Source organism: Apus apus, chromosome 7 (assembly GCF_020740795.1).
Source record: "Apus apus isolate bApuApu2 chromosome 7, bApuApu2.pri.cur, whole genome shotgun sequence".
Lineage (NCBI taxonomy): Eukaryota > Metazoa > Chordata > Aves > Apodiformes > Apodidae > Apus > Apus apus.
Genome location: NC_067288.1, coordinates 29,092,053 through 29,115,944, shown reverse-complemented (window position 1 = coordinate 29,115,944; position 23,892 = coordinate 29,092,053). Strand labels below are relative to the sequence as shown.

The following is a 23,892-nucleotide window of genomic DNA, read 5'->3' as shown; positions in this document are numbered from 1 at the left end:
CCTTATCATCAGATTTGTTGCAAAACTTGCTGTATCAGTAGATCTGCTGTGCCAGAGGCACAAAAAGGGACCAGACTGACACTGGAGAAAATACACAGTGGTGAAGGGTCAAACATATTTGCCTGAAACTTGGCTGTGAACAAGACCATGAGAAAGGTTTCTCCAGTTCCCAACACTCACAGTGAAATCTAGTTGAATTATTTTCAGTTTTATGAAGCTTTTTTTTTTGTCTGTTTTTATTACTTTCTGACACTTTCAGTGTCTAATCCCTTTGTTCATATTTCCATTTTGATTTAAAAGCAATTTCCTTGTTTACAATGCTAGAGAAAAAAAATCTTCTGAAGATCTGGAGGATAAGAAATTTTTCTAAAGTCTCTTAGAAAGCAGTAACCTTTCTATAACTAGGCCCAGGCAGGGAATGATTTCTTTTAATTATGTACCACTGTTCATTTAAAGTTTTTTCACAGTATCTTTGAAGACGTTGCACATCTGAGAGGAATTGTCTTCTTCAGCTGAGTAACTTCACCAGCATTCTCCTCAAAGCTGTTACTTCTTGTTGTAGATAAATTACATAAATAGAAACTAAAACTTACAAGAAAGAGTTGAGTCGAGTTTCGTATCTCCTGTATTTCCAAAAATTGTATTTATTTATTTATTTTTAGAGGTTGGACAGGTAATTAAACATTACAAGACACCAGTACAAATAAGCATCACTTGTGATTCCTTCTTTGTAATAATCCATGACATGTAAGAGTATTTTTCACAGATTTTCAGTAATTAGCACATTCTGTTCACAGTTGTTTCACTCTGACAAATTACAGTTTAAAACCATTTTCTGTGTAGTTGCAAATGTTGAGATAAAAAAAAATCCACTCTGTACAAGGGTTAGGTAAGGCAGAGGAGTCAATGTGACTCAATGTAGCTCAGAATTGAGGTCTTTGTCAGTCAGCACTTCACAGCCAGCCATCCACAGGGGTGTCAGTAGTCCTTCTGCCTTAGAGAATTCTGCAGCTGAAGTTGAATAAATGGGAATGTGTTTTCAGGAGCAGGGCTGACACTGGCACATAGGTTGTGCCTACAGGATTTGTAGGTTGGTACCACTGACTCAGTTGGAGTTGCCTCATGGACAGCTCTTCTCTGTTTGAAAGGTGCTTTGTTGTGTGCTTGCTTGGTCTTTAATTTCTTTACTGAAAGGTCACCAAGGGATGGCTCTTGATTCCGTTTCAAATGAGGAGAAAAGATCTCTTACTTATCTCAGCAAGCTTTGAAGCTTTGCTCTTAACTTTCAGTAAGAAATTTTAGTTCTTAAGTTATTCTTTAAAGTCTGGTATCTAAAAGATGAGGCCTGTGCTCTGGCTGAGTTGCTGTGTGTGTACACACCTGTGGCTGTGTGAGTGCTGAGGTTCAGCAGAGACTGGGCCAGCCACACTGCTGAAAATCTCTGGAAATACACAATGCCCTCAAATGGGGAATTGCCCACCTTTCATTTGCTCATAGCAACATTCTACAACAGTGAACTGAACCAAACATCAAATTAGTTACTTTACAAAACAAAATTTCTTTTTTTTCTCCTACAGCTTAATACCTAAATGTCTTCTGTAGCATCTTGCCAGCCCTTCATTTGCTGCAACACTTTTTGCATTCCCTGCCACACAACCCAGAAAGGAATGCAACAGCCTGAAAACCCATTCCCCCAAGCAATATTATCTAATATACAAATAGGCAGTCCCTAGGCATTAGTGTTTCATCCTTGGGAGGTAAAAGCTCCATGAAAATTACAGCACATTGACATTGGGGCTAGAGGGAATGAAAATACTCACCGAACATACTGTAAGATGATCACAAATGCCCCAGGTTTATGTATTGGAGGATGTACCATACAGTGTATGGATTTAGACATGCATCTGTTAATAAATATAACATGAACTTCTTTGATGTTCATGTTATATGTAGTAACGTTCAGTCTGTATGTTCTGAATTAAAATGCACCAGGCTGAGCATTCACTCATAACTTTTTAAGTCTGTTGGGTGTATCATTATTTTGGTTGACTTGAGCAAGTAGTATCTTCCTTTCTTAGGCTTCCAGTACACACCTTTTCTTCTCTCCAGCCTTCCTCTTGACCTTGGTGCCACATATTTCCCGTTCAGATTGGTTTCCTCACATTCACTGTGCCACCAGCCTCCTAGGGAAAAATATTGTACCATCAGTTACTGTCAGGTGTACTCTGACATGTTGTGCTCAGCTTCTCAGTAGACAGCTCTTCTTCACAACATAAATCTTCTTTAGACCAGTTACAGCAGAAGTGACAGTTACCCAGTATAGCCAAATGAATGGGGACACTTAGAAATTTAGCTGCACACTTCCAGGTTTCCCATCTACAACTGACTTTCTGATCTGCTGATACTTTTCTCAGGTACAAATAGTTAAATCTCTCCATCTACAGAAAGCTGAAGAGCTTTTAGCAAACAAGTTATCTGATTTATTGACTGGTGTCCTTAACCACAAGCTTAATTTGAAGGCCAGTTCTGCTTGCAAAGGTCTGGCAGTGACTCCCTGCTGAAAATGAAAGCTGAGCACGTTGGAAGTTGTTGGCCATCTGCCTTATGTTCACTAGAGCTGAGTAACACACACTCTGGGCATTGTTTCAGGCATTGACAGTTTTCTAACCTAGACTGACATACAAAATGTTGCTTGAAGCAGGTGTCTGGAGGGCAGTTCTGCATCCTGTGGTTTAAATCATTAATTGCTTTTTCAATTGTTTGCTTTTTGCGATTATCTGGCAAAACATAAAAGCATCAGAGAATCAAAGAATTAGGAATCTTTTATGCAGATTATTTTTAGGGAGAAATATTTTCAACCTTGCATCTCTCTTGATCTTTTGAGAGGGAATATAGCATTTATACTTGACAAACAGCTAAAATCTGCCTTTGAATGGCAGATTTGAATGGGAACTCACCATCATTCTTAACTTTTGGTTAGTAGTTAAAATGGAGTTGAGTCAATTTGTCTTCTGTTGTTTGGTGTTGTGTGTTTTTTTTGCAAGGAGGGATTAAACAGTCTGACCTAGGGCTACCACACCAGACCAGGCATCAGAGGAAGAACTGCCCTTCACTTAATAGCTCAGAATCTCATCTGAGGGATTTATTTCAACTTGTGCTGCTAGTTTCTATGCTGGTTGTTTGCACAGCCTCACTATGCTTTAGTTTTACCTATCTATAAACCAGAAAGGTGATAGCACATTGTAGGACCCTGCTATCTTCCAACAAAAAAACATCATCTGCTCTTCCCTGCAGGGGGAAAGATGCAGCTGCCCTCTCTTTCCTGCATTTGAAGCCAGCCTAACACCAGTAACTATCGACTAAAGCATCCTGCCATCCTCCATGTAATGAGGAAACTCCCATCTTACGGAGTCACAGAGTATTAGGGGTTGGAAGGGACCTCCGAAGATCATCGAGTCCAACCCCCCTGCCAGAGCAGGACAAAAAAAACCCCAGAAACACACACAACACCAACTAGGGCAAATCATTCAGAAAAGCTTCCAGACAGGTCTTGGAAGTCTCCAGAGAAGGAGACTCCACAACCACTCTGGGGAGGCTGTCCCAGTGCTCTGTAACCCTCACAGTAAAGAAGTTCTTCCTCATGCTGAGGTGGAACGTCCTGTGCTCGAGTTTGACTCCATTGCCATACCATGACCCCCAGCATACTGATACCTAGGTAGTTTTCTGGGCAGTTGAAGTCGTTTGCTATGTCCAGGTCGTGGTCTGCAGTTGAGAAGCGCAGGTCCGTCCGCTCCGGCAGGGCGTTGGGGATGCTCCCGGACACCCGTGCGAGCTGGAGGGTGTAGCCTGTTTCAGGGCCCCCCAGGCTGAAGGCATACTCGATGTGCCGCCTGTTGTCCTTCCAGTCCTGCAGCTCAATCCTTAAGATGTAGTCCCCTTGCTTGGTAATGGAGTAGGTCTTGTTCAGGCCCAGCCAGAATTCCTCTGCAGAATTGCAGTAAATAGATGCTGTTAATATGAAACTAGGCAAAAAGACACTTCCCATGTGTTTCAGATCTCTAACCCTTACCTCAGGTAGCTCATGCACCTTCAGAATGGCAGTAGGTGAAAGGATGTGTTCAAACACACCACAGGATGGCAGAATCAAGAGATGTCAGAGGTGAGGATTAGGGGACAGAAGTCACTGGGCAGACAGTTAGTGGGGAGAGGGTTCTGTGATAACCTTCCCCTCATCTCCCTCATGCTGCCATTGAATTTGGTTTTACAGATAACCTGCAGGTAGTATGTGTGAAAATACAGTATTTAAAAGGATTTAATAATTGCTTTAATTAAATCAATAATACGAGTCTTGGGGACTGTTGATCTTTTCAGAGGTCTCCTGCTACATTCTTTTTGTTTGCCTCTTCTTAATTGCACACCAGTGATCAATAAAAGCAAGAAGTATAAATGAACTGGAGCTTCTCTCTTAACTTTCTCACCTCTTGTGAAACTCTGAGAGGGAGGGAGCTCAAGACATTTAAAACATGCATAATTGGAACTGTGTGACAGATGAAGCAAATGACATACATAAAAACCTGATTGCAGTTGTATTTTTGAAGGAAAGAGCTGCAGAATGAAACTGAAGTTTCAATACCCTTGTGTACAAAGTGAATTTAACTTGAGCATTTTCCTTTTGCTGGAATTCTTGATAATTAGTTTAATTAGTTTCATAAATTATATTAATTGAGTAGCTTATTAGCAGTGCTACTGGTATCAGTGCACGGTAAGTAATTCCCACATGTAGCAATAGTGCAGCTGAATGGGTGTGCCATGCATGCAGGTGGCATTTAAAGCAATTACAAGACAAGATGGTTGAGTAAAATACTCAATTTACAGGAGAGCATCAGTGGCTTCTGTTGTTGTTTCATCACCTTAGAATATGCAGCACAGAACTGAGTGAGACATAGAGTGATGTGAGTGTTCCATTGTTGGTTGCACTTGCTGACCTTAGAGGTCTTTTCCAACCTTAATGATTCTGTGATCCTTGACAGGGTCTTCCTGACACTGAAAGGTTTATGTTGGTGTAGCATGTGGGAATTGGAGACCCATTGAGGAGCAATGATAGGATTCAATAGGATCAGACAAACTATCCAGGTAAAAGTCCACCTCAGTTGTGAGCTACTGTCCCAAAATGTGGCAAAAGTTGAGGTACAGCAGCTCCTTATTATAAAAGAGGTGGCAGTAAGTGAGTATTGCTGCCCACATTGCTGAGGGTTTGCTCTGTGCTGTGCCTAGAAAGTCAAAGTATTTTCTAAACAAAAATAAACTCCTTTCATTGTACAGGAAAACCAGGGAAAATATTCTGGATGAGGAAGCTGTTGGGCAGCACTTGGTGTTACAAATTCTTTGGAGTTGATGATTAACAGGGGAACGTGGGTGTTTCCTCACCCTATCCAGCCACTGAGGGGATTGGCCACCGCACAAGGAAGCCAGAGGGGTTTGTGCAGGGAAGGTTGGAAAATGGGAATGGTGGTTTTATGGGAAAGAGGATTGCAGAAAGTTTGAGAGAAAGTAGGGACAGCAACGTGGTGAGGTTTTGCATTTGTGTGTATTTTAAAGGCTTTTAGGAATAGTAAAATCTCAATAATTAAAATAGGATTTATAGCATTCTGACCTTGCTTCAGCAAAAGTTTTTAAACACACATTTGAAGGTGTGTCTGAGAATTTTACTGAGTTACATTTTCATAGAAACATAGAATGGTGAAGGTTGGAAGGGACCTTAAAGATCATCAGGTTCCAACCTCCCTGCTATGAGCAGGGACACCTGCCACTAGACCAGGCTGCACAAGCCTCATCCAACCTGGCCTTGAACACCTCCAGGGATGGGGCAGCCACAACCTCCCTGAGCAACCCGTTCCAGCACCTTCCTACCCTCATGGTGAAGAATTTCTTCTTGTTGTGTAACCTAAATCTAACCTAACCTCTGGTAGATTTAGGTAAGCAGTTTCTGGTGCTCTACTAATTAGGTAAGCTGTTCACATTCGATTGCAGGTTTTGTCTGTTCTCATGTGAACAACTTTCTGTAGGAAGATTCAGCTTCTCAAATCAACTGATACAGAGACAATACACAAAAAAAGGCATTTTTACCATTTAGGTCACCAAAACCGTTTGTGTAGGCATCCCAGCTTTGGTTGAAATCCAGTGATCCATCCACTCTCTTCTGAATAACAGTCCAGGAAGTGCCTGTGAATGTGAAGGGGAAATAAGTCACAAGCCTGGATTAAGCATTGAAAGCACTAGAGAGAAGATGGAAAGTAACTGAGACCATCAGCTCCCGACCTTCAGGCTACTCTGCTTTGGCTGCCCTTACACAAGATTGCTCTCTACCACAGTGAAGAGAACATGGGTTTGCATTGAAGACGGCTCCATAGGAGTCCCACTTACTCTTAATTTTGCTGTAAACACAAGTGCACATATACTGAGCTGTACAGCTGAGCAGAGGGTAGGTGCTCAACTCTCAGATGGTTTAGTGGTTAGAGGTTGTAGAGTGGAGGGTTGGACTTGATGATCTTGAACGTCTCTTCCAACCTTGATGATTCTGTGATTCTCACTGTCCAGGAGTGTGCTCTTGGGTGCTCCAGGTTTGAGATACAAGTTAGCCTAAATCTTTATGTAAGGGATTTGAGGAAGCCCAGCTGAGCAGAACAGGACTGTTCAAGTGTTCTCTGCCACATGTGGGGTGACTCAGCTCACTAGACTTGCTTAGTTAAGCTGCCTTAGCTGGGTTACATTTATTTATAAGGGCTGAGAAACACATAGAAAACGATGAAAAAAAGAGACAGGAAATGTCACAGACATTTGATCAGATTATCAGACTCCCTCTACTGATAGTGCCTGAATGCAGCTCCTCAGAAGGTAGGAAGAGTTAGAGGCTGTATCCACATGAGGGCTGCAGTGGGGTCTTTCTCCTGACCAGGTCATGACACCCTTGTTCTACCAGTTTCAGCAAATGTAAGCAAAGAAGCTTTTTGCACAGGGCAACCCCATGCTGTTCTGTTTACACATCCAAACAAATGGCATGGCCCAGCCACCTTGCATCAGCGTGTGCCCAGCTCTCGGGGTAACCCCGGCCAGGGGACCCCATGGGGCAGCTGGGCAGGGCATGCACAGAGCAGCACTGCCCTGAAAAAAAACAGGGGAGGGTGAACTGGCCAAACCATGTCTGATCTCTGCATAGTAGCAAAAGGAACAGACAAACAGGTTTCTTAAGAAGGTAGAGCTTGGGTAGGTGCTGTGCTTTCTGCTCTGTGACAATTCTGGACCTATATGTTGTAGGCTACTAACTCACCCAAACATGCTACAGGAGTCCTGTCTCCAGGACTTACCTCTCTGGGTTGGTTTGGTGTGTCTAAGTCTCAAGCAATAAACATTGTTAATGAAACATAACTTCAGTAAATTGTTTCCTACTTGCTCCTTGCTTCTATTGGAAAAGCTACTCGTGGCTTAAAAGAAATTAATTCTGTGAAAATGAGGCTGTTGCTAGCACAGCTGTCTTACCAAATTTCATTTCACAGTAGACATCAAAAGCTTCTGAGCCATTGGGCTTAATGGTGTAAACACCACTGGAGTGTTTGCCACTGCTATACAGAGCGGTACAGTCAGGAGCAGCACCTGAGAAAATAAAGAGGAGGCAGTTACAAGCCTTAGTTTAGATGTGGTGAGTTTTAATCCATCTTTGCAACGTGGGTTTCTATATGGGATAGAGCCAAAACAAGAACCAGAACAGTCTTTTTGGTAATGTTATTTTACAATAAATATCCTTAAATGGACAAACTTTAGGCTTGGTAGTAGAGCTGCCTAGTTTTACATAGGTTGGACCTCCTATGTTTTTTAAGTTACACAAGATTTAAATTTAAATAATTTTGGAAGGTTTTAAGGCCTAAGACTAGACTCTGGCAAATGGACTTTCCTATCCCTTGTAAAGTTCCAAATAAGTACCATTCCCATTGCCACTGTTTGAGAATGCCTCTCAACTTTAGAGAAAGGTGTTCCAAATCTTATCATTAGCCAGGGTAGGGTAAATTAGTTCTCTGTTCATGCTCTCCAAGAGAGACACCACAAGTGTCAGTAAAAGGACGGTCACAGTATGAATTTACAAGGGGTGAGTGGAGGGTGAAGGCTGAGGACAGGATTGCTGCATTATTGGATGTTGTTCCTGTATGTCACCCCAGAGACAAGTACCCACATAGTGGGGCTAAGCAGTTGATGACATTGTCCAAGCAGGACATGCAGCTCACAGAGAACCCAGCGAGTGCAGCGTAGGGTGCAGTCTGGGCTCAGAGGTAAAGTCTCACCATCAGATCCATGTCTCACAGCGGTGACGTTGCGCACAAGAAAGGGGGTGGCCTCTGGTTCCTTTTGCTCCTCCACGAAGGAATTCTCAGCGAGTTCCTGGAGCTCTATGTGGTTGAGCTGAAAGAACCGTAATTACCAACTGTTAATTTCCCAAGGCTCTTCAGATGATGAGATTCATGTCTCAAGCTGAGCAACGTCATGCAGAGGATAATTTTTCTCTGAATGTAATCCTTTAGAATACCCAATTTGCAACATAAAAATAACTTCAGGACCACACTGGTGGATTTCAGTTGCATGAATTGTCAGCTGTGCCCCAGCTCAAACAAAGGAGGATTCATGAGGCGAGTAAATGACCCATTCTCAGGAGCTGCATCTTAATGGGCAAACAGATTTAACATATTTCCTCAGGTGACATCACTTAGACAAATAATACCAACATCTAAAGAGCACAGAACCCACAGTTCCTTAGGTTGAAATGTGTTTTCCTTTTATAGCCTCCTCTTAGGAATAAATTAAATATGAGCATGTCAGTTATGCCCAGTGTTACAGTGACACACGTTGAACTGCAGAACATGGCTCCCTGTTGAGGTGAATATTGGAAAAGAAGAAAGAAGGTAGAAAGTAATGATACTTAGAAGACCAATGGAAGAGCAAGAATATGATAGATAATAAGAGGAGGAAAAAAAACCCCACAGAAAATTAATGGTCAGAAAATACAGCAGCAGCCTGGTGTTCACAGACCATAATCCAAAGCTGTGTTCTTGGTCATGGTGGGTCCTGGCCATAGCCCCATGCCTGGCAGCACAGCAGTCTCTCACCCAAAAAGGAACCTGTTTGTGGTCCAGATTTTTTATACCTTCCTCTAATACTCCCAAACTGTGAACAAGAGGGGTGGCTGACCCAAGTGAATGGTAGGGCCACTGACTCCCTTCAGTGTTGTGAGAGATAACACATTCTGAAAAGAGAAATAGAGATGGTTCCTGTACCTTGTCCTCCAGCTCCATGATTTGATTGTGCTGTTTGTCAAGTTCCACGTGCTGGTCCTCTACGATTTTGAGAAGTTGCTTGATGTCATTGTCCTGCTGCTCCACAAAAGCCTGGAAGGGAGGAGAGTTGTGGTTAGTATCAGCAGAAGACTTTCACAACCTTTTGTTGTTATTTTCCTTCCATCTCAATGTCCAGAACAATTCCATTTGGTGAAGTTGGCCCTTAATTCAAACTCAGTGTATGCCACTAGTCAAAAAAGGGAATGATTCCCAGTATTTAGGGATTTGGGAGAGCTGGATTCGTCTTTCTGCTTTGAAACTAATATTCAGTATTTTCTCACATGAGTTGCTTACCCTTTTTATGCTTCTGCAAAATACTGTTAATACTGCCCTTTCCATAGGAAGACTTATACCCACCTAAATACTTGCATGTGTGACATTAAGTCTGTTAACACTTGCAAGGTTCTTTGGTCGTGGAGGTCATACAGGTGCTATAAATGTCCCTCTTTAGAAGTTTCACTTTCCTGTTTTTATACTGAGCAGACAGTTCCTAGTGCATTGATTTGTAATGAGCTGATGATTTACAAACCTATGGGCTTGGCAATCACATCTATTTCCTAATTACAAAAATTTTCTGTCAGTATTATTACAAACTTTCTTTAAACCGATTTTCAAACAAATACTGAAAAAGGTGCAGAGACTTATGATTTCACAATTTTCTTCCTAATTTCACTGGGAAACTTGACTGCAAAATAACTAATATGTCAGATTAAGACACTGATTCTTTTAAGATTATTGCAGTGATTTATTTCTCAAAATACACCGTAATACTAGGGTGAAAAGGAATGGAAAGCATGAGCATCAGTTGTATAACTACCAGTAATAGCACTGCAGTTTACTTTGGCTTTGTGTGTCAGAGGCTTTCACAAGTTTACTTACTTTGAGTGAAGAAATCTCCTCTGTCTCTTGCGTTGAAGGCTGGATAATGGCCAACTTTGTGACTTTGTCTTCCAGTCCCCATACTTGCTCTTGCAGCTGGATTTTGTTTTGGATGAGGTCTTCAATCTTCGAATTCATCTCCTGTGAGAGATTCTTTATCTCTTCGTTGTTGATTTGCAGTCTGGCTGTGGTTTGTCTGAGCTGTTCCTCTTCTTCTTTGATTTCACTAGTTTGCAGTGAGAGCTCATAAAAGGACCTATCAAAAATGTAAAGTTTTTGAAAGATGTCATTCATCTGCCCCTTTGTCTTGTGGACAAAGTCTTTAAGACCGTGCCCAAGCTGGAGGAGTCCGTTGGCTAAGATTCGTACATCATCTAACATGGCAAATCTTGATTTTGTCTCAGGAGATGCTGCAGAATCCAAGGAGGAATTCTCCTCAGCTCCAGCTGAAAGAGCAAGTGGGGCAATGAATAGAAAGACTAGAATGATCTTCATGTTTTCTGCTCCCGATACTCTTAGGTTGTTCAGGATGCAGAGGCTTTTCCTACCAACAGTTTTTGCGGTGTGAGTGTTCTGGGTTGAAGAATTTGATCTATTTATACTCCTCTTCATTTTAGAAGAGGCAGACCAACGAGTTGATCATTAAGCTGTGAGTATTTGAACAAATGTAACCCCTCTCAAATGTAGGTTGATACCTGGGAAGATAAAACTGAGAGACGGACACGTAGCTGATTAAACTGGATCTGAACTTTTCCACCTGTCAGACCTTCTTTTATAAAATGTTATTGATGACATAAGGGTTTTCACACAATGCTTTTTAATGGATTAATTTTGGGTCATCTTGATGGGGGTCTAAATTGCCTCTTGTTTGTGTTGTACAATTCTTTTTATTGCCTCAGGAGTATGGAAGGGTGTACCATACTTAAGAGCACTGGGTGCTGTATTTCAGGTTGTGCAGCTCCTTGATAAATTATGGAAGGGCAGAATATTCCCAGATGATTCACACAACTTGCTTCTCATTTTGTACCATTTCTGAGGTAACACATTGTGCTGCAGTGGATTTACTTGTCATCTAGTTCAGATTAAGTGAGAAAGAGGGAATTAGTTCCAGGGATTGCCTGGATGTGATTCTACTATGTTAAGGTTTGTGCAGTAATTTACACCATATAAAACTTATTTTTTAAGAGCTGTTTTCCAGAGCTGGGTGAGATATATAATACCTTGCTTACATATCTCACCTTACCATTCCTCTCACTGCTTAAGATGCACACTACATAAAGCAAGTCTACAAGTACTCTGAAATAAATATCCTGTTCTGCAGTGGGTCTCTGCATGGAAGTATGTGTGTTTTTCAAGTAGTATTGCAGTATTTTTCTTTCTGAAATCACTCCTAGCAATCCAAGAAGTTCAAATCAATCCATGCATAATAGAGTCTGTACTTTGAAGAGTTTTCAGGTTTTTCCTAAGTTTGTGTATGTTTAGTAATTCTTCCCCTGGACTTGTTGTTGTTCATGTACATCTGCACATATTTTATGAAGCATCAATAGAAAAATAATTTTAAAGTTATCTCACACATTGAACTTTCTGTGTGATGAAGAGTTGTTAATATACAGGTAGTTAAATATAATATGCACTTGTAGTTAAAGAACATGAAATTACTTTAGATCTCCAATTATTGGTGGAGAATATTTTGTACTAGTATGATTTGTATGAGAGTTACTGGAGTATCTGCATGAAGTAGAGAAAAACAGCAGGAGCATATAGATCATCAGGCCTGGCACTGGGAAGAATGGGAATTAATTCAAAGAGAATTGTAGGAATTGTCCTTAAATACAAACAAGAGTCACTGTTATGCACCAGGAAGAATAATTTTGAAACACTTGAGCAAAGCAGCAGAGTCATTATTATTTTAAAAACCCCTGAACACTGAGCATTTTGAGGATTTTGGCTTGAGGTCTAAGCTCTGGGTGCACCGTGTAGAGAATCAGGAAATGGGGGAGCAAGGAGAGCTCTACTGCTTTCCAGGATGGACTGAGGAGCTATGAGGATGCCTGAGATAAGTGCAAGCCCGTGCAGATACCACAGTGCTCACCTTGTTCTGCTAAATTCTTTGCAGCTTGTGTTAAATCAGGTCAGGTGCGTTAAGATGCAGGAAGAATGGCTCTTTGCCAGCTACATGCCTGTCTGGCTCTCTGTTGATGACCCTTGTGAAGCAACAGTTAGCTGAGTCTGGCCAGCTGAGACTGGGCTACATCTGCTCACTGTTGGCAGATGATAGAGAAGAGTCATTTACTTAATTACTCATTTGAGCCTGGGAGGATATAGGCAAGTAAGAAATTTGGTTTTGGGCTGTTCATTATTGCTCCTGTATGTCCAGTCACTTGCTGATCAATTCCTTGGTGCCGAGTATTGGGTGCATTGATAATAACATGATGGCTCCTTCATTTCTGAAGTAACACAAGTCACCCAGCGGAGACTAGCTGGTCTGACACTCATTCAGGGTGGCAACAAGCAGCCAAGAGGTGAGCAAAGTGCTCAGACTTCTTGCTCCATCACAGGGTCATGCCACTCTTAGATCTCTAGATGAGCAGGGGGTGCAAAGTTGTTTTGTACAGAGAAATGAGATGTTGGTAGGACTGTGTTTCTTTCTTCTCTGATGCTTAGAGATACAGCAGTTCACAACTCCAGACCACCAGTGACTGCACTGGAGCTTCTCACAGGTTGACAGTTATACACTGACCTGCATGTGTTGCTGTGTGCTGGGAGTCAACATTCAGTTTTATTATGGCTGGTGCTGCTTATTCACTGGGCAGGCATTACATTGGCTTTGGCCAGTGGGGTGTCCACTGTGTCCTTGAGTCAAGTGCTTCTCAGCAATGTTGCACTGGGGCTGGGTGGGTGACATCAGGCAGGAAAAGCAAAAATACTGCAGTGATGCTGTTGGGAAGCTCAGTCTACACAGAGATACAGACCTGAGCAGGCGCCTTTGCTAAAATGAAACACTGTTTAATCTTTCTGCTTCTGCCTTTTTATCAACACTATATTTTAACACCACATGTAAAAATCTAGCAAGTAGGGCTTCAATGATAACAGTACTCTTATTCTTAATTTTATTGTGATAATGAGTGTTTATAATGATTAATTCTCTGATTTGCAAGGCATAGGGCTTTATTCTAGAGATCTGGCTTTCACCAGGTTAAGTGCTTTCACACGGGTTGTCCACGATGTTCTAGTCTATGAGAACATCAGAGGAGGACTGTCATGCCCTGTTAAATTCTGTATTTGCTTCAGATCAGTTTCTAAAGAAACTCAGCAAATCAGTATTTACTCAACCCTACCAAAAAGTTGGAAGAAGTGTTAGAACAGTTATGCAGGGGGCAGTGATCTGCCTGAAGGATTTGCATTGAGTCATCATTCCTGCAGCATTTTCCACTGATAGTACAGTGGAAATTCGTAAAGAGCTGCTCAAATGAGTAAAATAAAAACCCATAACACGTGTAGTCCATGATGTGGACTGCTCTTGTGTGGTACCTTTGTAGGAAATTCTTAGGGTTCTGAAGACTTCTGAAAGGTTTTTCTTCTCAATGGTAGAGCAAGATACATAACACCTGATAATCAATCCTATTTAAATACTTCCAGTATTTAAAATGTAAGAGAAGCATGTGATTTTGAAGGATTTGTCTTTTCTGTAGAGAAACTTGTAGATGAAGTTCAGGTAAGTTTTTTTATCTGAGCTCGACACTGCTCTATAGTAGGGAGCAAAGTCCAGCCACTGGCATTGGACGCTGGGATTTTGGGCTGCAAAATTTGAAGAACTGGTTGCAAAATTAAAAAAAAAAAAAAAAATACAGTCCACTTCAAAGTATTTGAGTGGCTTTGGTTTTACAGCGTTTCAAATTCTCAGTCACAAGGAATCTTTCTCAGTTTTGTTTTAAGTTGTTTTGGGGGAAGAATTCTGTTCCGCTTAAACCATAAGACTGAGGAGCTGTAGAAACCCTGAAGGGAAATCCAGCCTCTGAGAGATGTTAGCCCAGTCAAGAAAAGATGTATATAACAAACATGATCCTGAAGATCTTCCATGCACCTGAGTGATCCTTATTAATTTTTATAGGAGGAATAAAACAAAGAAAAAGGTCTCTGGGAAATTTTCATAATACTTCGACATTCCCTGTAAGAGTTAGGATCAGCCCTTCATGTTTTGATACCATTATGAAGGATTTTGCAAAATAGCTGCAATCACATTCTATAAATATTTAGAGGAGTGCCTGGTGCTGTTACTGCCATGGCTTGGGAAACCTTTGCACTTGAGCTGTTCATTTAGTGCAGGTAAAAGTACTTTTGAGATCTGTTTGAGATAGTAGCAGAGGCTTTGCATACATTTTGCATAGCAGTGTAATAAAAGCTCCAGACACAAGTCCTGAGGTTGATTGCTTCTGTCTGGAGCTTTTGTTGATAGGAACCTGTGAGTAGTATCATCAAGAAGTAGCTGTCACCTGGAAGCATGAGGACTAGTTGTCCTTTTGTTCAATCCTTGTGTGCTTCCTGTTGGTGGTGGTGTTGCAGTGTGATTCTCATGGTCAATCCCTTCTCCTCCCTTTATCTCGTCTGTAGAGAGCTGACTGCTGCGGTGGGAGACTTCCCCACAGTGTCTGGCCCACCAGAAGGTTGCTGGGGACTTTTTTTCCCCTCTCCATATGTAAATTCTCCACAAAAGGATGGTGCATGTAATGGGAAACCTTCTGGAGAGTAGCTGTCAGAGCTCTCCCCTGTCTGGCCGTGGGATCTGGGCATCTGAATTCTCCATAAGCAACGTGAGCTTCTTCCTAATGAAATGCAGGATCTCTGTCCTCAGCCCTTCACATGCCAAGGGCTTGGAAGGCAATGGATGGAGGATCAGCCTGTACATTTCTTCCAGTGCTGGTTGTTGTGAATGCAGCTAAAGCCCTGCCTGACATTTATCATCTGCTGCTATGTCTGTGTGTAGGTCTCTAGCACCCTCTTTCTAGAATGACATTGAAATGGTGAAATGTCTCCTCTGCTCCCAGCAGGCCAAGCCCTAGCAGAAGAGGTGGTAGAACTCCAACCTTGGTTGAGGCCCATCTCTGTTCTTCAGCATAAGTTGATCCTAGGTGTTGCATTTAATATAGGGATCCTGTAGCCTGGCTTCTCAAATACATTAAATCCTTCTCTTAAGCACTAATAATATTAATAAAAGTTTTATGAGCAATGTACATTTTAGAGTAAATTTTCATATCCATTTTCATGTTAAAAAGAACATCAAGGAGCAAATGTATTCGTGCCAGAACAAAGTAATTTAGTAGAGTCACAAAAATGACACAGGACCCCTCTGAAATAGTAAGAGAGCATTGATTAGGCAAAGCAACTGATGGGGATGGGATTCAAAAAATTAATTCACCATAAAGGACTTGGAAGAGAAGAAATTCCCATGTGCCAACTAAGCATATTCCTCTGCTTGGAGGGGTGAAAGAGATCCAGACTTCATAAGGCTGCCCCATGTAGCCTTCTGGAGCTATACAGCTGGGCTCTGTATAGGTGCTGGCCCAGAGTAGGTGCCTTTTTCTTCAGAGGCTCCTAGAGAATTCCTTATGACCAGCATTACCTGTGTCTGTATAGGTAGGAGTACCCCTGGGTATTGGGGAGCAAATGGAGTTGCCATCAGAACCATGTCCTCAGGTGGATTGCTGAAATACTGACATTTAGCACAATTTTGAGCAGCCCACCTTTCCAGCAGGTCATTCAGGAGAGTGACTCACTGCTAGCTCAGTGCAGGTGGTTTGGATACCCATGGCATCTTCACTGAGCAACCAGATCACTGCCCTGCTGGCAATCAAAAATGGGTCTTTTTCCTTTCAATCTGCTGTTGCCTGCTTTATTATGCTTAAAATGTCCAGCTCTGCTCCTCACTGCAGTCTTCTGTGCCCATCTGTTATCTCATGTCTCTCTGGGACAAGAACACCTGGAAAATACTTCCAAATAGTGTTGGGATTTACTGAGTAGTTCCTGGAGGGGGGAAGAGGAGAAGGGGACCTCTGCTACCTCCTGCCTCCTACTTCTTGATCCCTCTTGTTGGAGCTGTCGGAGCCAGGGTGTCCGAGAGGGAATGACATGGCTGGTGGGCAGGGCTGTGTGGGAGGTGAGTGGGGGACTTCCAGTTCACTTTTTAAAGATGTATAATAATTAATAAACCATCCCTTGTTTGGGGGCAGAAGAATGTGCATTTCCTTTGAATAATTATGTTGAGTGGAATTGGTCACAGGCTGTTGTCTTTTTCATCTTTGTAGGAACATGCAGGGGACTTTTGGTGGTATAAATCACTTGCTCATAGAGCAGGTGGGGGTTTTGCTAATGCATGAATCCAACTTGCACTTTGTTGGCAGGGACTCAGCGGGGCTAAAAGAATGGAAAATAGTGCAGAATTATGCATCTTGTCACTGTTGCATTTAATGTAACCATAGACTTGAAGAAACAGAGCTGGAAGGTTCCTCTAAAATTTGTGTCCCTCCCCGGGAAGGTTGAGGTTGTCTATGAGCAGTTTTGGACAGCTGCTTGCCTCACCTGTCCTCAAAAGCCACCAGAAAAGGGGAACTTCACTCCATCCCCAGGCAATTCTCTCTCCTGCTTACCTAGCCTTGCACTCAGGATATTTTCCCTCCTGTTTAACCTAAATCTCCTGTACTGCAATTTCAGCCCATTACATCCTGTCATATTCCCTGTGGATCTGATGATCACTTTATTACTTGGGTCTTTGCAGCAGTTCATTACCTGTGGTCCCAACCATCCCCTCAGAACGAAACACTCCTGGCTCAGTCTGGCCATGCCCACTGTTTTCCAGAACTCCTGACTGGTTTTGCTTCTCAGCTGTGAGCTTTAGTTGAAAATGTGGTGTTCGGGTGTGGAACTGGAGACACCATCCCAGCTGAGTCATTGCAGAGATTGTGTAGCTGCTGAAGCTGCAGATGCACATTTAGTTTAATCCGTTGTCAGAAAAAATGTGTAGCCTGAATTCATCATGATGTAAGGAGATTTAAAAGGAAAGAAAGGGAAAAAAAAGACATCACAAGAAGGAAGGTGTTTAAAAGGAACCGGCCACTCTGTGTTGAACATAAAAATACTTCTCCATGCTTTTCTATTCATATGGTTTTTTTCAACTTGAAATTCTTAGGTTGAACAATCACTGATAAATATTTAGATGTATTTTTCAAGCACCCTTATAAATAGGAAGAATTTCCAAGTGTGGTGGCATTTTAAAAACTTGTGACTTTTGGTGTCTAAAATAAGGAGTCGTTATCAAATCGTTTGTCTGGGTGTGCACGTATGTTGAGGAAAAGACCATCTGGCCAATGGAAAATGTCAAACCCTTCATTTTTACTCTGCCTGTTTCCCTGGAGGTTTAGCTAATTGTTTTAGTTAATAAGGGTGTGAACCTTCTCATTCTGTCATGGAGATGCTCAGTTGATGCCTTTGTCTGTTGCAGGAATCTTCTTTATGTCTATCCTCAGAGCCTTAACTTCGCCAACCGCCAAGGATCTGCCAGGAATATCACTGTGAAAGTCCAGTTCATGTATGGAGAGGACCCAAGCAATGCTATGCCGGTGAGGAAAGCCCTCTCTGATCCTTGTAGCAGTGAAGTCCCTGTGTTAAAAATAAACTGAAATAAATTTCAAAATAACAAGTTCAGGGGAACATAAAATTACACTATTTCAGGACAAAGAGTACTTAGAGTTTGCAAAGTAACGATGTGGTAGCTGGTATCTCACCTGGGATGTTTGCAGTGGACACACCCTTGTGTTTGGAACAGATGTTTGCTTCCATGCCAAAACATGGAAGGCCGTAGTTATACTTGTGTTCAGGGCCAGAAGTGGTCAGCACTTGGGGAAGGTCTGTGTAAGGGTGGTTACACTCATCAGCTCTTCAGCCATTTCTCTGCGCATGTGTAACGGGGATTATTAAAACTGTGAGCTCTTCAGTGACTCAGTAAAACCTTGCAGAGAAGTGAGGGGCATGTAACAAGCAGAGGTAGCTGTGCCCAGCTGCACAGACTTGTGAGTGCAGCTGTAAATGTCTCTGCAGGATTATGGAAAAAAATCTTGGCGCAATTTTATAGGGAGATTTCTGTGCTTTTTTTCTTTTTTGCAGGTCATCTTTGGCAAATCTAGCTGTCCTGAATTTTCCAAAGAAGCATACACAGCTGTAGTGTATCACAACAGGTAATACACATGACGTGGCCCCACATGGATAGCATGATTCCACCCCGAGGAAGTTCTACCAGTGTGAAAGTGGAGTAACTCCAGTGACTCAGTGTTAATTATTTAACACTGACTGCCTGCATAGCACTTGCGACTGCTGCAGTGTCAGTTTTGCAGTGACTAGGAGCTGGAGCCTTTGTTTGCTCTGGTACAAACCAAGAGCATTGTGTTAGGGGCTGCCATCCTGAGCACGTAGCCCAGCTCAGCAGATGCTGGAAGTACAAGCTTCAAGTTAGTGCTCATGGAGATGTATGTTATAGACTCACATTAGCTTGTGCTTTTAGGCTAGAATTTCAAATGGGAAGTACTTGATCTTGAAAGTAATTTCATCACAGCTGGGGTAAGGAGTGCTGGACCTGGCCTTATCATTTGCTAGTCTTTGTAGCTGTACCAGGGAGAGATGTACCAGGGTGAGGATCCTGCCCTGCAGGCTGGGGGCTGTGGCAGTCTCCACCTTGAGACAAGGGTTCATTGCCCATGGGGAGCAGTGCAGTTCAGAGGGCTTGTGTGAGGAGGGGGCTGCTGCTTTTATTGCTTGTGGGCTTTAATCCCTTGGGATCATCCATATACTTCCTTCCCTCCAGACAGCTTAACTCAAAGGCTTTGCTCTTGAGCACATCATAGTAAGCCACACTGTTTGTATTGATGACTCAGTTGAGGGTCTGATCTCTGCACAGATCTCCTGATTTTCATGAGGAAATCAAGATTAAGCTTCCAGCCACTTTAACCGATCACCACCACCTGCTTTTTACCTTCTACCATGTCAGCTGCCAACAAAAACAAAACACTCCCCTGGAGACTCCAGTTGGATACACCGTGAGTGCCTTTCAGTCTGTGTTTTTCAGCACAGGATACCTTGATAATGTGTTTGTTTGCAGTTTGTTTGGCATCACTGTCAACTCACTCAACACTGCAGAATTTGAGAATTTGGCAGCCAAGCCTGCAAAGTTCAAGAAAACCTTAAGAAGTGTGTTTGTTGTTTTTTTTTTCTTCTGTAAATTCCTTCTCCTTAAAGTGGATACCGATGCTTCAAAATGGACGGTTAAAGACTGGTCAGTTCTGCCTTCCTGTTTCGTTGGAAAAACCACCCCAGGCTTATTCAGTCCTTTCTCCAGAGGTGAGTTGTTATTCATGCTGAAAATCAACAGGAGAATACTTCTCATAAAAAGTGAGAGAATGGACGTGTACAAATGAGTGCATGTGTGTGCATTCATGTGAATGTTTAACTTTTAGCTTCTTTATTTCTTAAATACCAGGAAGTTTAGACAGGTGTGTGTGTGTGGGTGTGTGTGTGGGCTCTGACAATGAAATGAAATGGGAACTGTGGTAAGAGGTGCCTTACCTCTGCTTTCTGTCATGTCTTCACCCATCTTTCTGTTAACCTGCAGGTTCCACTGCCTGGAATGAAGTGGGTGGATAACCACAAAGGGGTTTTCAATGTTGAAGTTGTTGCTGTATCATCCCTCCACACCCAGGTAAAACTTAAGAGCAATCATTATAATAGAAAGAGCTTGGTAGTCTTTTGACAGCTGAAATACTGCCAAAGTTGAAGCTGTAAAGAGTATATTAATTACTTGTAGTGCAATTACAATCCCATTTTCGGTTCTGAGCCAGCAGACCTGTCATTCCACATTCTGCTCTGAGTATGTTTGAGGACTTCTGCTTAAAATGAGGAGTAGTTTGGCCTTTATTCACAGGGGGTGAATGGCCAAAAGTGTTTTCAGACCTCAGACTGTTGTGTTCAATGCAACAGACCTAAAATACAGTTCAGGCACATGATGTTTACTTGTTTTTCCCTTTCCCCTCTGCCTCTTCTGTTTCTCCATGTGTTCTTCATCTGTCTTTCTTTGATCAGATAAGAAAGGTGACCATCATTCTGACTAATCATTTCAAGTTTTGTTTTCTTAATTCCCAGTATATAATTTTGATGTTTTCTGTGTATTTTATCTGTGCTGTAAATACTAACATGGTTTTAGTGCATGTTTGTCTGTTTTTCTAAGAATACACAATCTGTGAGCCCTCTAGTTTTGCCCTGACAACTTCTGAACTGATTTCAGTTGAATTAGACATATGGGCAGAGCTCTCAAAGATGTTGAGTTTCTGCTAAATTTGGGAGATAAAATGATCAGATAGAGGAATGAGGGAAAAAATCCACCCATGAGGTAAAAATCCATATAAAGTGAAGTTACTTTTGGAACATCTTACTGATTATTGCTTTGTTATAACTTGTGTGTAGGATCCTTATCTTGACAAGTTCTTTGCACTTGTCCATGCTCTGGATGAGCACATGTTCCCTGTGCGAATAGGAGACATGAGAATTATGGAAAACAACTTGGAAAATGAACTGAAGAGCAGCATTTCAGCTTTAAATTCCTCCCAACTGGAGCCGGTAGTGCGATTTCTTCATCTCCTGCTTGACAAACTGATTCTTCTGGTAGTAAGACCTCCTGTCATTGCAGGCCAAATAGGTATTCTATTTAAGTTTTATAGAGAATTACATAGCTTAAAGTTTGACACTTCCAATGTTATCATATTTATGTAGAAATAAAACGTCCATTTTTATGCTGTATTTTAGTGCCACTAATACACCACGTATCTTCAAAATAAAACATGCTGGCATCCAGATCAGTGGTGATACACACAGGAGCAATATATAATACAGAGGTTTTCAAGAATGAGGAGTAATTTGGTGTCCAGGTTGAGACACCAGGAGGGGGCCTGACTTTCATAAGTTGGATGCTCAGCATTTTCTTTGCGCTGGAGCCTGTTAAGGTGTCTCCATACTGACATTCAGAAACTAAGAATTTCAGCCTTACTAATCACCTTGGAAACTCTTGAAGTAGGTAAGATAAGAAGATACAGATGCTGTATGTTCCTGGAGCTGTTGTGGATCTGATACTGTCAGCATGAATAATCCCTGCTTTTGCTCCCTGTCATGGGCTATGCTCTGGCAGTACTAAAAAATCTCAACTGGATTAGATCCTTAGTAGTTAAAATAGCATTTTTTATTTTTTTGGTAGGAAACTGGAGTTTGGACATGATGGAATATTGATATCTAAGACTGCTTTAAAAGCAGCAATGATTTATTTTAGAAAAGTTATCTTTCTGGGGAAGAATTTTGCTTGAATTGTTATTTTGTATTTTAAAGCTCTTTTACTCTGTAAGTGTTCTGTATTGGTTTAGTTTGTCTGTATGGAGCAATGAGGACATTAGTGTCCAGTTTTTAAAGAACTAAGATTTACAGTCTTCAGCTGCTGTCTGCTTCATCTCTAATTTGTTTAGAATTATCAGCCTCAGTCCATGTGTAGATTTATTTCTCTGTTCTGTTTTGCAAAAGAAAATCTGTTTTAAAAATGAGCAGAGTTCTTCTTTTTGATACAGTTTATATTTTGGCCAAGGCTTGAATGCAGGAAATAATTAATTGAGAAGAGTTTGATAAATATCCAAAGGATATTACCCATCAGCTAAACAAAGACTTGATCTTGTTCCCATTGTAGTTGATGACTGAAGCTGGGCTGATTCCAGAAATCAGGCCTTAATTCATTATATTTGTTATTAATAAAAGTGGAAGCTTATCACTGCAACACCTGTCTTCCTGTCAAGCTGTTTATTAGACCTAGTTCCAATACCAGGTTCAGTTTTTCATCTGAAGTGCTTTGTATACTCTGAACAAGCTTCACCATTTTTCCTTTAGAAGGTGGACAAAATGCACATTTAGGATTTGCTCATGGATGCTGCTGCAGCCTAAACCAAACTCCTCACTTTTTACTTTCAGTGAACCTGGGCCAAGCATCCTTTGAAGCGATGGCATCAATCATAAACAGACTTCACAAGAACTTGGATGGGAACCAGGACCAGCATGGCAGAAACAGCCTTCTTGCTTCCTATATTTATTATGTTTTTCGCCTACCAAATACCTATCCCAACTCACCATCACCAGGTAGCTCTTTCTTCATTTTATTTCAAGTCACACTTTGTTAAAAGCCAGCAGGAATTGCTTGCTGGCAGGTGCTCTTGAGCTCCAACTGGATGGCTGGTTCCCTGCCAAGCCCTGTTATTAATGTGCTGCTATTAACTTTCCAGTGTAGCCATTTACAAGATGGGTTTAATTACAATTAGCCATGTCAGAGATTTAACTCTTTGATGATCTTAAATAACAATGTCACTGCTAAAAGACCATGAGGCTAAATTATGGCAAAATATTGGGGTTTTTTAGGGTTAGACAGATGTGGTACACTCCCGGCCTGTCATGTTTCCCAAGTCTCCTTCACTAGTGCATTTGTACTTTTATCCAGTTCCAGCAGCAGTTAAAACACTGGCAAAGGAGTGTGAAATACTTGAAAACACATGTCTGGGTACAGGATGGAAACAAATTAATTCCGCCCCTGCTGAGAACGAGGGATATCTCTGCATGGGGGAAGAGATGGTGTGAATGACAGCCACAGAAAACTAGGCTCTGGAAGGACTGTGGAGCACAGCACTTGCTTCTTGCATGGGGTGGAAACCTCTGAGGGGTGTTGGGAAAGTTGTGTGCTTAAAGCCATGACGAGTCCTTCAGTGGATTTCCAGCCTGAGGTCTGGAAAATACCCCTTTAGCTGAAGACATTCGTCACACTGACTGCCTAAATCCACAGGGAGCTTCTTACTTCTCACAGATCACTGGATAAAAAAGCTTTTGAATCCCATCCCTCTCTCCCTGCTGCTTGCCTTGGAGAAGCAGGCAGGGGAAGGCAGAGGGAAGATGTCCTGCCAGGCCAGACCTGCTGGTTATGCAGCGGGTTGGCTGCATCGGGTGTTGCAGCGGGAGTGGTGTGGGATCCAGGTGCTCTGGGTGATGGTCTAGCAGGCTGTCCCTTCATACTCCACTGTAGGTCCTGGTGGCCTGGGGGGCTCAGTGCATTATGCCACCATGGCTCGATCTGCTGTCCGACCTGCCAGCCTCAACCTGAACCGCTCCCGGAGCCTCAGCAACAGCAACCCAGACATTTCTGGGACCCCCACCTCGCCGGACGACGAAGTGCGCTCCATCATCGGCAGCAAGGTACACGGCACTGCTGGGGCCTCACAGGACCTTCAGCATCTCTTGTTTAATCCTGAAAGAAAGAACAGGGAAGTTTTTGTGATTATTTTTTTTTTCCTATGAAAGGACGTCCTTACTAACCCCCCCTTCTCAGACTTCCTCTGGCAGTTGCTGGTAATGCTACTGAAAATCCTCTCCTTTGAAATAGCTGCTGATCCCTCTGACTTGCTGGAGACCATCCTGGCAGTGTTAATTCTACAAGTGTGGTGGCTAGGGGCAAGAGTCCTTCTGGGCTTGTCTCCCCAAGAGTAGTAGGACAAGAATGGTTTTACTAGCTCACTTTTCT

General features: G+C 42.1%; 2 protein-coding genes across 18 annotated transcripts in view; one reads left to right on the top strand and one right to left on the bottom strand.

Moving 5' to 3' along the window:
• Nucleotides 1-23,892, top strand: part of DOCK7 (dedicator of cytokinesis 7) — a 100,948-nt gene that overhangs the window by 38,796 nt on the left and 38,260 nt on the right. For all 16 annotated transcript variants that reach the window (XM_051624493.1, XM_051624492.1, XM_051624489.1 and 13 more), the window contains exons 15-22: nt 17,755-17,872; nt 18,417-18,487; nt 19,204-19,342; nt 19,542-19,643; nt 19,915-20,001; nt 20,763-20,994; nt 22,302-22,466; nt 23,398-23,567. In XM_051624493.1, the coding sequence (XP_051480453.1) occupies nt 17,755-17,872; nt 18,417-18,487; nt 19,204-19,342; nt 19,542-19,643; nt 19,915-20,001; nt 20,763-20,994; nt 22,302-22,466; nt 23,398-23,567 (1,084 nt within the window). The remainder of the gene's footprint in view (nt 1-17,754; nt 17,873-18,416; nt 18,488-19,203; nt 19,343-19,541; nt 19,644-19,914; nt 20,002-20,762; nt 20,995-22,301; nt 22,467-23,397; nt 23,568-23,892) is intronic.
• Nucleotides 613-10,820, bottom strand: ANGPTL3 (angiopoietin like 3). 2 transcript variants are annotated; one of them, XM_051624508.1, is made up of 8 exons: nt 10,260-10,820; nt 9,321-9,431; nt 8,334-8,451; nt 7,537-7,650; nt 6,127-6,222; nt 3,712-3,984; nt 2,094-2,183; nt 613-1,011 (listed from the first exon to the last, which is right to left on the bottom strand). In XM_051624508.1, the coding sequence occupies exons 1-8, from the start codon at nt 10,752-10,754 to the stop codon at nt 914-916; spliced, it is 1,395 nt and encodes a 464-aa protein (XP_051480468.1). In that variant the 5' UTR covers nt 10,755-10,820; the 3' UTR covers nt 613-913. The 2 variants fall into 2 exon arrangements, with proteins under 2 accessions (XP_051480468.1, XP_051480469.1); XM_051624509.1 differs by lacking the exon at nt 613-1,011 and having other exon boundaries at nt 1,539-2,183.